The sequence below is a fragment of the Urocitellus parryii genome, chromosome 4, assembly GCF_045843805.1.
Source record: "Urocitellus parryii isolate mUroPar1 chromosome 4, mUroPar1.hap1, whole genome shotgun sequence".
NCBI classification, from domain to species: Eukaryota; Metazoa; Chordata; class Mammalia; order Rodentia; family Sciuridae; genus Urocitellus; species Urocitellus parryii.
The window spans coordinates 105,435,528-105,450,285 of record NC_135534.1 but is presented as its reverse complement, the minus strand read 5'-3'; the positions used below and the strand labels follow the sequence as shown (position 1 = coordinate 105,450,285).

At 38.8% G+C, this 14,758-nt stretch overlaps 2 protein-coding genes across 2 annotated transcripts in view; both read right to left on the bottom strand.

The window, feature by feature from the left end:
- Positions 1-210: 210 nt before the first annotated feature.
- On the bottom strand, positions 211-8,077 carry Atp5mg (ATP synthase membrane subunit g). The gene is made up of 3 exons (XM_026396372.2): positions 7,905-8,077; positions 1,865-2,025; positions 211-411 (listed from the first exon to the last, which is right to left on the bottom strand). Exons 1-3 carry the CDS (start codon positions 7,954-7,956, stop codon positions 313-315), a joined length of 312 nt encoding a protein of 103 aa, XP_026252157.1. The 5' UTR covers positions 7,957-8,077; the 3' UTR covers positions 211-312.
- A 2,676-nt stretch (positions 8,078-10,753) lies between these two features.
- Ube4a (ubiquitination factor E4A) overlaps positions 10,754-14,758 on the bottom strand; it is a 33,902-nt gene continuing 29,897 nt past the window's right edge. The window contains exon 20 of the mRNA XM_026396315.2: positions 10,754-13,724. Coding sequence (XP_026252100.1) covers positions 13,595-13,724 — 130 coding nt within the window. The 3' untranslated portion in view covers positions 10,754-13,594. The remainder of the gene's footprint in view (positions 13,725-14,758) is intronic.

The window sequence follows — 14,758 nt, the reverse complement described above, 5'->3', positions numbered from 1 at the left end:
GAAATTTAGCAAAATCCTGGTTCAAAAAATAAAAAGGATTGGGAATATAGCTCATTGGTAGGGTGCCTCCTGGGTTCAATGACCAGTACCACTCCCTTGACAAAAAACCCCAAAACCCAAATCCAAAACAAAAACAACCCCCAAAACAACAACAAAAACCTATGACCTTTTATACAGTATTTGACAGAAAAAACACTGATATCTGATACATCTTATTCTGATACATCTTTATTCAGATAGCAATCTGATCATATATGGTCCAAGAAAACTCAAATAATAAATCAAATATAATCAGATGTTAAAGATTGGTCTTCAAACATTATAGCCAACGATGCCACGCTTGCCTATGATCTCTCCGATATAAAACCACATCCACACTTCAGTAGCCACCAAACCATTCAGCACAGCTTCCTGGAAAAAAAAAAAAGGTAGTACAAAAATTTTTTTTTGCAGTTGTAGATGGACAGCATGCCTTTGTTTATTTGTTTATGTGGTGCTAAGGAATGAACCCAGTGCCTCACATGTGCTAGGCAAGCATTCTGCCACTGAGCTACAGCCTCAGCCCAAAAAGTAGTACCAATTTTAAGGTACCTTCTTTTCTTTATATATTTAAGACTATTATTTTCTAGGACTAAGTGACATAGAATATAAGGACACTATTCAAATTAGAGGGCAATTTAGTCAAAGCTAAGAGTTAATAATGTTAACTTTGCTTAACTGCTGAGGACCCCTGAAATTTCAAATTCTGTAAGTTAAGTAGTCCAGAGCTTATAAATTCTTTCAAAGCATTCTTTAAAGACCTGAACTGACTTAACCCTTTCATTATTAGTTTATGAGACACTTTATGGGCCCTAAAACCACCCACATCCTGGAAATAGCTGACACATTTAGATAGGGCATTGATATGAAAGGATGGCTAAAGGAAGGCCAAATCTCTGAAGACATTTCTGCCTGGCTGAAGATAATCTGCTTAAAGATGAAGGACTGTTTTCCCATTTGTATTTCCTTTTTATTCACATATTATTTGGTTTAACTCGAAATATTCAGTACTCAGTTTCACAAATCAACATTTTATTGCCCTAAAAAAAAAAATATATATATATATACACACACACACACACATATGGTTCCAGAAAGCAATGTTTCATACAAGTACAAATATGGACCTTGAAACTGGTTGAAAAAAATACCTTTATATGACAAAATTGAGCCTTTTCCTTTTAATACTTCTAGAAGTGAATTTTCCCCTACAAAATTAGACCAGAGGTTATTAGAATCTTCTGATAAATAACCATATCTTCCAGGATGTAGGTTCTAAAGTCAATAACTATTATTTAGGCTTTTTATACCCTGTGCTCATTTGACTTATGAACGGCAAATTTAAGTAAACATAAAATTTAAGTTCTAATTTTTATGATATTTAATATTCATGTTAATATGATAACCCAGATTTGGTTAGCTTGCTGACTAATATAGTTTAAAAGATATTTTGGCCGAATTGGGGACAATTCCAGGACTAAAGATGAATAAAAAAGTATAAATCAGGAAGTAAGCAATCATTTTAGTATAGGTACCAAAATTGGAAAGGAAGATGTTTTCCAGTTTTAAAAAAACGCTTACTTTTCTGTTATAGTATAAGACTATTAGGAAAACCAAGAAATAAAATAGCCAAATTATTTCTATGTAGATGACAAAATTAGAAAAGTAAATATCTTCCTTGGCAGTCAAAAAAAAAAGAGATTATCTCTCATTATGTTGGATTCAGTCTCATTGAAAACACACATATTAATCAAAACAATCAGAAAAATCCCAAGGGAAGACATTTGCTGTTATGTACATACGTTTTCACTTAGCCCATAGTTACCTTAACTGTAAGCTGTTTGAAGCTACCAGTTTGAGCACTATTGACTATTTTTTTCAGGCTCTGAATAGCTGTAGGGATCTCAGCAGGGGTTGGAGGAACGAGCTCAACCTTGGCATAATGCCAAAATGTGGCCAATCGAGGCTTGGAGTAAGTCACAGCAGCTGGAAAACAAAACAAAACAAAACAAAAAAACCAGGATGAACTCACTAGAGACCGAAAGAAGCAGATGTGTGGGTTGGACACAAATATTTATTCATGCATCACATTCATTCACTGCTTGTACCAAATGTGCACCCGGTGTGAAAAGTCAAAGCTGCTCCCTGGTAACAAGAGGCTTTTAAAGATGCAGAACACCTGTGTCACAGGGAAGTTCAATCAGGCAGGAAACTATAAGCACATTCAATTATGCTGGGATTTCACTAGTGGCCAGCTAGTATGCTACTTCACTTATGAATGGCAAATCTAATTAACTGTAAAGGTATCAGCATTTATATTCAAACAGAAGAAAACAGCAGAAATTTATTCATATTTTATTGGTAGAGAGATCAGAAAATCAAGGGAAGAGGTCCAGAAGGGGAACGGGGGGAGGAAGGACCTACACAGAATGGCACCCTTAAGAACAAGATTAAAATTTATCATAATATTGGTTACAAATCTAGACAGAATTATACCAATTAGTATCCATTTTTGGTATCCTCATCAACATGTGCTGGATTAAATCTTTCTCTAACAAAGGCACAGCTGTTCCCTTTCAAAAACACCACAAATAATAAAAGTAAAACCTACATGTATTGTTAAGAGCAGCCCAAACCAGACTCTATTATTAAGCTCAAATTCTTCAAGGCATTAATATTTCAAGAAGAGAGATTTTTTTTTTTTTAATTTGATACCAGGGATTGAACCCAAGGGCACTTTACCACTGAGCCATATCCCCAGCCCTTTTTATTTTTTATTATGAGACAGGATTTAAGTTGCTTAGGGCCTTGATAAATTGATGAGGCTGGCTTTGAACTGGTGGTCTTCCTGCCTCAGTCTCCTGAGTCATTGGGATTATAGGAGTGCACAACCATGCCTGGCAAGAAAATAGACCCTTAATAAACTGGGAAAATGTGAGACTAGTGACTTCAGCAAGGTGGAGGAAAAAAAAAAAAAAATCAAGCCAGATGTGGGTGGTGCATGCCTATAATTCCAGCAACTTGAGAGGTGAAGTAGAAGGATCACAAGTTCAAGGACAGCCATAGAAACTTAGTGAGATTTTAGCAACTTAGCCAAACCCTGTCTAAAATAAAAAGGGCCTGGGATATAGTTCAACTGTAAAACGCACCTGGGTTCTCAGTATGAATAAATAAAATAATAAAATCATAAGAGGAACATAAAAATAGCAAGAAGTTGGAGGTATAGCTCAAAGAGTACTTGCATGAAGCCCTGGGTTTGAGCCCCAATGAAAAACAAAAACACAAATCCATGAACGTTCATAAAATATCTATCATTATTATTTTTTAATTTATTTTTTTAGTTGTAGTTGGACACAATACCTTAATTTTATTTATTTTTTTAAATGTGGTGCTGAGGATTGAACCCAGGGCCTCGAACATGCTAGGCAAATGCTCTATCAACCCCAGCCCCCAAATGTCTATTATTTAAAGATGGGTTACCCACGGTTGTTGGAGTTTTTTCTATTAAATGCCTGTATTTGAGTATTTTACTATTTTTTCCCCCTTAACTGTAGATGGACACAACACCTTTATTTTATTTTTTTATGTAGTGCCAGGGTTCAAACCCCCAGTGCATGTTAGGCAAGCACTCTACCACTAAGCCACAACCCTGGCCCAGGATATTTTACTATTCTTAGAATCACTATCTCCCTGCTGGATGCAGTGGTACACACCTGTAATGCTAACGGTTTTGGAGGCTGAGGCAGGAGGATCACAAGTTCAAAGCCAGCTTCTGCAACTCAATGAGACCCTGTCTCAAAAAGGCTGGAGATGTAGACAATGCTTAAGCACCCTTGGGTTCAATACTTGGTACCAAAGAGAGGAAAAAAAAAAATAAGAACCACCATCTTACTTATCCTGTGCTTGGGGCCAGGTAGTAACACTAGGTAGACATAAAACACTAAGAGACTGTTCTAAAGAGAACTGCCAATACCTACCAAATGGGACAATTAAAAAGTACATGTCTTATGAAATAGTCAACAAACCATCTTTAAACTTACCTTCAACACAGATATTTGTCCTTTAAAAACGACAACAACAACAAAAAACCCCAAACAAACCTAACTAACTGGGGGCTGGGGATGTAGCTCAGTGGTAGAGTCCTTTGGTTAGTATGATTCCCTGGGTTTGATCCCAGCACTGCAAACCCCTCTCTTCAAAAAGAGGAGTACACTGTACATAAAATACTACTTGAGTTGGTAAATGTTTCTTAGGAGCACAAGTTAATATACAAGGGATGAACAAAACATAAGTAAATGAATGATGGATAGTATAAACCAGATTTCTCAGTGAAGAAAGGGAATTCAGAGATAAGCAAAAAAAGAAATAAGAATAGCTAGGGGCAGTAATGTGTGCCTGTAGTCCCAGCTACTCTGGAGGCTGAGATAGGAGGGCTGCTTGAACCCAAGAGTTCAGAGCAAGGGTAGGCAACAAAGTGAGACCCCTATCTCATATAAGAAAACAAAAAGTAAAAAACACAATAAAGTTGAGAGGTTATGGGGCTGGGGATGTGGCTCAAGCAGTAGCGCGCTCGCCTGGTATGCTTGCGGCCCGGGTTCGATCCTCAGCACCACATACAAACAAAGATGTTGTGTCTGCTGAAAACTAAAAATAAATATTAAAGATTCTCTCTCTCTCTTAAAAAAATAAATAAATCTTCTCTGTTAAAAAAAAAAAAAGTTGAGAGGTTATTTGGGGCTCGTGGCATATAGAGGTAGAGCATCATGTGCTCAGCATGTGTAAAGTCCTGGGTTCAAGCCCTAGCACAAAACAAACAAAACCAAAACTCGTGCTACTGGATTATAGTTGCAAACATACACGTGAACTCATGTTCACCTTAATACATGGGTTGGTATGCATGCCCCATATGGATTTGTATCCGTATCTCTGTCTACTGACATCCCCTAGAAGCTAATAGTCTAGTAGCAGGGAACTCAACACCACATCTTAGTTTCTAAATTCCATTATCAAAAACAAAACAAAACAAAACAAAAAGCTAGTGCTCCTTGGAGAAATGGCCAATACTAAGGCTGAGCAAGAAAAAAAACCAAGATGAGTCTGAAACACCAGATAAATCCTGAGGGTCAAGATCATGAAAGATGAGGAAAGACTGGAAACTTCAGAAAATAAGGGGGCACCATCAAAGGAACAGAAATGCCAACTTAAAACAGTTCTCAATGGCCAATTTGAGCAAAAAATAAAGAATATTGGATAGGCAAAGTGTGAAATAAATGTAATTGAACCAATACAGTAAGTGATTGAGTAAATAAACGAAGAAGAGACAAATCTTTCTTACAGAAGAATTCCATTTAATATTTGCAGATATTCCCCCCTACAGGAAATGGACCATCCAATCACCCTGGTTTCTGGCTGCAAACCCTCCTGCCCCAGGGGTCAGACATAGTTACTTGCTTCTAAACATCAGGTAGGAGTTAGTGCCAGGCATGGGGTAGCACATGCCTATAATTCCAGATACTCAGGAGGCTGAAGCAGGACATGGATCACAAGTTCAAAGCCAGCCTGGACTACTTAGTGAGACCTGCTTCAAATTAAAAAGTAAAAAGGGTTGGGGATGAAGCTCTGGGGAGACAACCCTGGGCTCAATTCCCAGTACTGAAAAACAAACAAAAACCCACTACCACCACAGGAAACCCCAAAGATATAGAAAGGGAAAATAATAACTCTATAGGGGAGGAATATATGAAATGCTACCTAAACCAAGGAATAAAAGCTATTACAAGTGATATAAATATACCTTTCTATAGATTGAGGGTATCTCATCTCTGTGGTATTCTTTTTCAAAATCCATAGTTCCAGACTAATCATGAGAGAAACAGCAGATAAATCCAGATTGAGGGATATTCTTCAGGATACATAGACAGACATCTCAAGACAGTCAAAGTCTTTTGAAAGATGAGGAAAATTGGAAATGTCACAAATCAGAGGAGACTAGGAAGGCATAACAACTAAATGTGATATCCTAAATTAGATCCTGGAATTACGTTTAACACACAGGGCTATTCTATAAAGCAAGATACATTTCCATTTCAACATTCAGAGCCTAGTGAATTCTTCCTTTCTGAGTACTTTTGGAAGAATAAGAAGTTATCTTTCAATTGTTCACAAAAACAGAGGAAAAGGATTTACACAACACACACACACACTCCTTTTTCTTTTGTGATACTGGGGATTGAACCCAGGGCACTCTATCACTGAGTTATATAGGGTTTTTGTAAGTTGCCAAAGCTGGCCTCAAACTTGTGATTCTCCAGCCTCAGCCTCCAAGTTGCTGGGATTACAGGTGTGCACACCATGCCCAGTAGGGATTATATATTTCATAACAAAAATTTATTTTGTTAATACTTTTCCTTTTGAATTTTATCACAGAAACTAGTTCATTTCCCAATATGTGAAAGCCACTAGGAAAAAAATCCATTTGAAATTATTAAAAGTTTTGCCTTATATTATCCACAAAGTCCAAAGATTGAAGAATTTTTCTTTTAATTTACACAAAAGTGCAGAGCTTTTTAAACAGATAATTCAAGGATCTCAGTAACATAAAATCTTCAAATAAAATGGGAAAATGTATAACGTGTCTCACCAATAGACTGTGGGGTTCCAAACTGTAGGAAGAGAGAATCAAGTATATACTATCGGGCACTGCAAGATTTTCATTGACTCATTGTTTGGTGATGAAGTGAAGAGAGAATGAATAAGAAAATCAGACAGCATAATAGGCTTAAAAACATTTGCACGTATTTTTCAGAATTCTGCTTTCTGGCCACAATTCAATTTTGATTAAATTTGAATAAAAACTATTTAGCAATCTGATCTTCAAACCACTTACTACAATATACCACAACTAATGAAGAAACGTCAATTTAGCTCATCTCACTCTAGGAATAAAACGAAGAACTTACAGAAAACAACTGAGGGTTTACCCACAGAACAGACTATTACTCAGGGCTGTGAATATTCGGGATTGTTCTGGTATATAGCGGGCTACAGTGAGGTTCTTCGAACTGAAAAAATTCCATGAATGTTAAGCTATAATAACAAAGATTATATTATTTATACGAAAACCTTTCAATGCTTATTGGGACGGGGACACTCATCCATAAAGTCCAATTTCGCCTACAATTTCCCTTGGGTTAAAGCAGGGAAGAAGGCAAAGGCACCGTTCAAAGCTCATCCCTGCTTCAACATTTCTACTGACTTTTTTTTTTTTTTAAAGAGAGAGTGAGAGAGGAGAGAGAGATAATTTTTAATATTTATTTTTTTTAGTTCTCGGCGGACACAACATTTTTGTTGGTATGTGGTGCTGAGGATCGAACCCGGGCCGCACGCATGCCAGGCGAGCATGGTACCGCTTGAGCCACATCCCCAGCAGCTCTACTGACTTTTCAATACTCTCCAATGAGAACAAGACTACCCGATGAGGTCAAATTTATGTACTTTCTCAAGTTTCTGCCCTTCCCCTTCCTATCTCTAACAGAGCCATCCCCTCTGCCTCCCTGTTCTGGGGGATCTAAAGGGGCGTAATGGCGCCGGCCGGGAGGTACTCAAGGCTTCCTTCCCCCTACCCCTCTTCACTGTCGTGGTTAGAATTCAGCTCCTTCTAGGTGGTAAAAAGAACCCAAGATGCAGAGCAAACGAGATGAGGGTCAGAGGGTCACAATCCTCCCACCCGCTCCCTGCACCGCCAGGCCGTCCCGCCCCGGTTCCTGCAGCTCCCTCAGGTCACCACAGCCCCCTTCTTCCCCTCGGGACCTCTGGGCCTCCCCGTAGCCCGTGTACCCGCCTCGGCAGCTTCACACCGCGCTCACCGTTCACCAGCGCCGGGGCTTTCTCCGCGAGGTTACGCACGAACTGGGCCATGGTTCTAGGGCAGAAGGTCTGATGCCCCAAAGGCCGGCTGAAAGTCACCCCCCGGAAGGACTCGCTGCAGGACCCTGTGCCACTTCCAATGTCAGGCCGCCCTTTTCCGCGCCGGTTCAAGATACTTAGGTGTCCTAGCGCCTTTGAGGAATCTAGTCAGTCAATTTATTTTTTTCAGCCGCGGACAGGAAGTGGATTTGAAAAGACGACACTAGAGGATAAATAGGAAATAATGGGATTCCTCAGAGAAAGAGGCATTTCTCGGGGCAGCCACTCGCGGAGGCCCGGAAGGCCGGCGAGGTGAGGAAGTGCGCATGCGTCCGTGCTTTTTTTTTTTTTTTTTTTTTTTTGGCGCTGACCTTCACAGTTTTGCTTGGGGTGCTCTGGGAGCTTCTCTGAGGTTGTCAAGGCTGGAAGGCATCGTTAAAATGCTCCTATATCTACACTGTTTTAGAGGCAGAGAGTCCAAGGCCAAACAAAAAGTGCAAAAAGTTGGGTGCCGAGCACACTACAAACCAAATCACTAGACTCAGCCCCCCGCTTCTTAACATTTTAGGTGGACACAATATCTTTATTACTATTATTTTTTTATGTGGTGCTAAGGATTGAACCGAGTGCATGCTAGGCGAGCACTCTACCACTGAGCCACAACCCCAGCCCATGGACTCGGCCCCTCTTTAATTGATGTTTTCTAATGTCAATGTCTTGTATCTAGATTGGAATCCAATTTCCTTAGTTCTTAACTAGTCACAAGGAGCAGTGCAGATAGGAGGGACAAAATCCCTTTGATTGAGGGCTCCTTTGTGCCAGGCATTTTTTTTTTTTTTTTTTTTTTGGTGCCTGGGATTGAACTCAGGGGCACTCGACCACCGAGCCACATCCCCAGCCCTATTTTGTATTTTATTTAGAGATAGGGTCTCATTGAATTGCTTGGTGCCTCGCTATTGCTGAGGCTGGCTTTGAACTTGAGATCCTCCTGCCTCAGCCTCCCAAGCCGCTGGGATTACAGGTGTCAGCCACCGCGGCCATATGCCCGGCTTTTCTGAAATTTAAGGAAAGCGTGGGTGTGTTAGGTATTACCTCCCGCAGTCTTGGCTGGGCACTGAATCACGAGCACCACACACCTTGTAGATTCAAACAGCAATTCTTTATTCCCGAACTCACACCGGCCTCTACACAAACACGTTCTGGGGAAATTCAAGTTCTGCCCGCACAATTCACGTCCCAAATGCTTTCTGAATTCCACGAGAACTCAACGGGAACTCAGGCAGCAGGAACGCCCCATTCCCAGCAGGAATAACCTTCAACCTGGAACTTCCCTAAAACCCAGATTGTCTTAAACCTGGAACGCCTTAAACCCAAATTATCCTAAACCGGGATACTTCCTAAAACCTGCAGGATACACCTTAAACCTGGATCCACCCTGGTCCTTGAGCAGGGTCACCTTTCTCAAAGACACATGCAATGTCACAGCAAATTTCCATTTAACATGGGGGTACGCTGGCAAGGAAATTTCGATGCGTCATTCCTACTTGGCAATGGCCCTCAGCAATTACCTTCACCTGGAATGAGATCGATAAATACCTAGGGAGTGCAGCGTTTGAAACGAAGAGGTAGCAGTGTAAACGCCGAGCGGGGGAACATCAGTATTAGATAGGCATGGTGTGGATCTTAGAGATCCTTGAGGGGTGGTTGAAACTACGTAGTTGAGTATGACTGGAAGAAAGGGCTGGAGTTGTAGCTCAGCGGTAGAGTGCTTACCTAGCATGCATGAGGCGCTGGGTTTGATCTTCAGCACCGCATTAAAAAAAAAAAAAAAGAATGAATGCAATAAAGATATCGTGTCCAACTACAACTAAAAAATAAATATATAAAAAAGAAATGATATTTGATGAGATGAACAGAAGTTATCCAGGCGAAACCTGAGCAAAAGTAAAACTCATGAAATGGTTAAGAGATAAAGAAAAGGTTAACTTAGCTATATGAAAATCTTTGACGTTAACTAGCCTTTCAAAAACAGGCTAGAAGCCAGAGTGATTGGGTGAAGAAATATGGCTTTAAGGGAATACAAGTCAGAAAATCAAAGCGGGATGTGGAACTCAAGAAAACAGAACACAGAGGAGGGGAATTCAAAAGATCCCTGAGGCAGGAAAGGAGGTGGAGGAATTAGCCTGGGAACAGTGGGACCTTTCCTACCAATTGGGGTGAAGGGAGAAGAGCTTCAAAGTGGAGACTCTGAAGTCTTATGTTCTCAGGGAAATAGAAAGCAGTGTCATCTGGTAACCGGTAGGGTGAGAGAATTTGAGGAAAGAGGTTTAAGTTAAGGACACACAGGTTTGTCAGGAAATGTTCAAGACCACAAGTTTGTGGTTACACCACTCTAAAAAAAATTGGGTTGGTTTTGATCCAACAGTGGTCTCTTTCTTGGATACTGGGCTGAGAGGAACGGCTGGATTAATCTAGGCTGAGGTCTTGTATGGATGGGTTATAGAACAAAAACGGGTCAATAAAGGAGAACATGGTGGAAAATAATTAAAATGAAAGACCTGAGGTTTAGGCCAGCTAAAGAAAATGGAGCCAAACAGGGGCTAATAGGGAAAAAATTATTTTGAGACTCATCTTCTGAGGTAACTCCAGGGTCCCCCCAGAGGCCTAATGAATTGGGTTAGGTCAGCTAGGTCACAAATTATTTGATAATACCTACCGAAAAACAGTGTAAGTTAGAGTCCTCTAGATTTTTGAGGTATTTCTGAAACTGCCACTAGCTTTTAATACTATAATAAAATGACAACAAAGGTTGTAAGTCAGGTGTTCATTTATTAAATACAAGTTTGAACAAACACCCCCAGGCAAGTATGACAAGAAGTAACCTTCCTGGAATGTTTCAAAATAGTTATGTTGATCAAGTTTTACTTTAGTCAACCATTTTGATGTTTTGCTCTTCATTTTGTTTCTAGGTTCCTTTCCTGTTTTGCTGTTAGAGCATGTACATTATTTCCTTGCATGACAACAGTGCAGCATCAGCCTCTGGCTTGTAAAGGCACCCAGTAGACTTATACCCCGTACAATGACTGCTTAGAAACCAGCATCAAATAAAGTCATGAAGCTTTTGTAGAGTGTGATCCCAAACAGCAACAGGTGCCTTCACCTGCACCATTAAAATACCTCTAATTTCCTTCAGCTTTCACATATTAAAAACTATACTAAAAAAAAAAACCTGCTTGATAAAACCTATTTAAATAATTTTCCATAGTATTAGCTTCTTGGTAAGTTATGAGCAATACCAGAGCTGATTAGAGTCTTCATTTTCCTATCATACTCCAGCAAAGCCAACACAAAACTATGTATGTCACATATCTACTCTTAAAGATTTAGAGCTGCTGCTGAGTTCTGGACAAAGCACCTCCTTACATATCCAAATGCATATATGCACCATGTTGTACCAAGATGATAACTTATTTAATGTCTCAATTTTTTTGACATCCTAAGTTACTTCACAGAAAGAAAGAAGGCACAGAGGACACTTGGTTTCCTTACCAACAGTGTCCTTAAGCTACACACTTTGCTTTTGTGATAAGTTTAAAGATATTCAGCAGCATTAATGGTGCCACAGCCATTCATAAAGAGGTTCAGGAAAAGAGTTTTATATATTACAAAAAAAAAAAAAAAAGCTTGCCAGAAAAGGCGTACAATCTGAAGGCAAAGTACAAAACAGATACTGGAGGCAGCATAGAGGTTGTTAGCTAGAAAGCTTCTGCAAACAGCTGCCTTCTAAGGTTTTGTGCCCATTTTCCTCTTTATTCTACAAAACTGTTTTTTCCTTCTTCTTAAAATGAAAACATCCTATTAGATTGGATTTGGAAGATAATGCAAGTACATATACATAGAAGTTTATTTTATACACAGGTCACTCTCAGAGAAAAAAAATAAAATAAATATGAAATGAAACTGACTTTATAAGTCCTATCAACCCACACCTTAAAAGGCCTGGGGAACACAATGAATTAATCTTACATTCTGGCATTTTGCAGGTGTCCCAGATTTCCTTTTCATTTATAAGTGCAGCAACAGACATCTATTTTCTATCATGGGTGGTAGGCCCAATCTGATTTGAGTTTTCCAGCTGATTATCAAAAACACATCAAGGACTCCTTATAGCAACTTGTGCTAGAATATTATAAAACTACTATCATATTTGGAAGAGGCCGTAGTTAACAATGATGTCCTCTAAAGAAAGCAATGATCCCTATTTCTAAATTGTATCACTTTTCCCTTATGTATCTCTGGGCTTAGATGAATACTAATATAAAGACAATCCATAGGGGAATGTCCCTCACTCGGCATGTTAAGCTACACAATTAAGTAGGGAACTCAGGCCCAACTTGTAAAAGTGGGGTACTTCCACTTACTAACTACTTGGGGCTAAGTGGATACTAAATGGCTTGTGGACAAGGTTTTGCTCAAATTCCTACTTTATTAATTGATGACCCAAGGCTATGTTAGAAGCAGCTCTTAGAGGCCAGGCCACAAGCCCAAACAAACATTAAATATATACATTTTATAGTCTCAGAATTTCACCTGTCTAGAATGAGTATCTGAGTAAACATGGCCACACACTGCATATATCTTACTGTGGAAGAGACAACAGAAAGTGGCACTCAATTTATATTATACCAATATAAAAAAGTACATGGTATGTATGTATGTGTGAGATATACTGTTGATATTAGTGTCTTATATGATGTTTTTCATGTTTACAATATTTGTTGCCTAACTTCTATTCAGGTCTAGTCTTTGTAACAATAGATTTTTATAAGAGAAAAAAGGTCTGACAGTTTATTAATCCCTTCACCCCATAATTTTTTGACTTAAGTGTCTAAAATGCAAGTTTGCCCAATCACTAATCCTCATAAAAAGGCTGCAGGGCTGAAGTTTTGGTGGTGACAACCCCATGAGAGAGTGTGTGTTTGTGGTAATATCTTGAGTTACAAGATAACACAAAATTAAGAGCTATCAACAGAAGTTGCAGAAGATTCCTTTTAAAAAAAAAATCTATCATCTTATTCAAAAGTCAACACAAACATCAAGGTATCTGCTTTTATGTGAAACGTTGTTTTGTAACATCATAGAGCTATAACAAGTATAAGGGCTTAAGTCCAGATCATGAGGACTAGTAAATTTGCAGGATAATGCAGGATTTTCTGGTTATATCAACTGACATTGAAATACGTGACACTGTAGACTTAAAAAGTACTGCTCACTAAAAATGTCTGGGCAGTACTTGGGGAGAAAAATAGTAAAAATGGAGGGAAGTTTTAGCAGTTGAACTAATAAGGTAGGAAAATAGGAATAGAGAAAAAAGGCTGAAAATTAGTGATTTATAATCACTGGTTGATTATAAGAAGTATAATTTCCTGCAAGCCAGGGGAGCACTGACAAATTTTCAGAAATCTTAATTATCATAATTTGAGCAAAAGCAGTTCTCAAATTTAATAAAGAAGATGAAAAAAAAAAAAAAAAGAAAAAAGAAAAGGAGGAAAGAAAGAAAGAAAAAGGAAAGGAACAGAACTAGAAAAAAAGAAACCAATTGTTTATCTACACTCTGGGGTTGGTTTTTGGTTTGCTTAGTTCACAGTATTTATTCAAGTTGCTCCTTTTGCTGTTGTTTCCTCTCTGCAAGCCACCGTTGGATTTTTTCTTTTAGTTCAGTGTTTGGCCGGATCTGGTCCATGGTGAGGGGACTGCGGTTAAAAGGATCTGTTTGGTCACTGGGACAGAGAGAGAGAGAAAGGGGGTTATTTTTATGAGTTCTAGCATCCTAAGCCAAAAATAAAGCATCTTACTTGGACTTTGACTGAAGCTAACCATTCATTGCAACTATGAGTCAAATATTGACCTGGGGATTAGAAAGAGTGAGATGAGAAAAAGAATGATTCAGGAGTTGTCTCTTTTCTTGTTAACAAATTATCTCAACACTGCTTGTTCAGATGACTTTTGATTCCAGTGGCTTAAAAAATGCTATTTTTTTGCATCTGTCACTAGACTTTAGCTTCTCTAAGACAGAGACCCTATACATTCATGTCAATGTAAAACACTATTTGTAGTTTTTTTTTTTTCCTTTTTGGAGATGGGGTCTCACTGTTGCTTAGGTTGGCCTCAAATGATCCTCTTGCCTTAACTTCCCTAACAGTTGGGTCTACAGATGCATACTACCATGCCCAGCTAACTATTTGTAGTTTTAGTGACAGATGCAAAAAATAAAAAACAAAAGATTCATGACATACATTAAGGGCTAATATATCTTCTGTTTATATTCTGAGATAACTACACAATAAAAATTTTCATTGACACTTTAGAAAAGACATACTACCTTATATAGCATCATGCATACAGGGAAAGCTTAATACCTAATACCATGAAGTATAAAATTCATTGTATCATTTTTTTTTCCTTTAGTGGTATTGGGGATTGAACTTAGTAATATTCTGTCTCTGAGATATATCCCCAGTCCTTTTTTCTTAAATCTTATTTTTGAGACAGGGTCTTGCTAAGTTGCTAAGGCTGGCCTTGAAACTTGTGATCTTTTGTCTCAACTTCTTTTTTAGTCAGACACAATATCTTCATTTATTTATTTTTGTGTGGTGCTGAGGATCGAATCCAGAGCCTCACATGTGCTAGGCGAGCGCTCTACCGCTGAGCCACAACCCCAGCACTCAACTTCTTAAGTAGCTGGAATTAAGAGTTGTGTGCCACCGTACCCAGTTACTTTTTGATATTTAAAAACTGCCTTAAATCTCGGTCA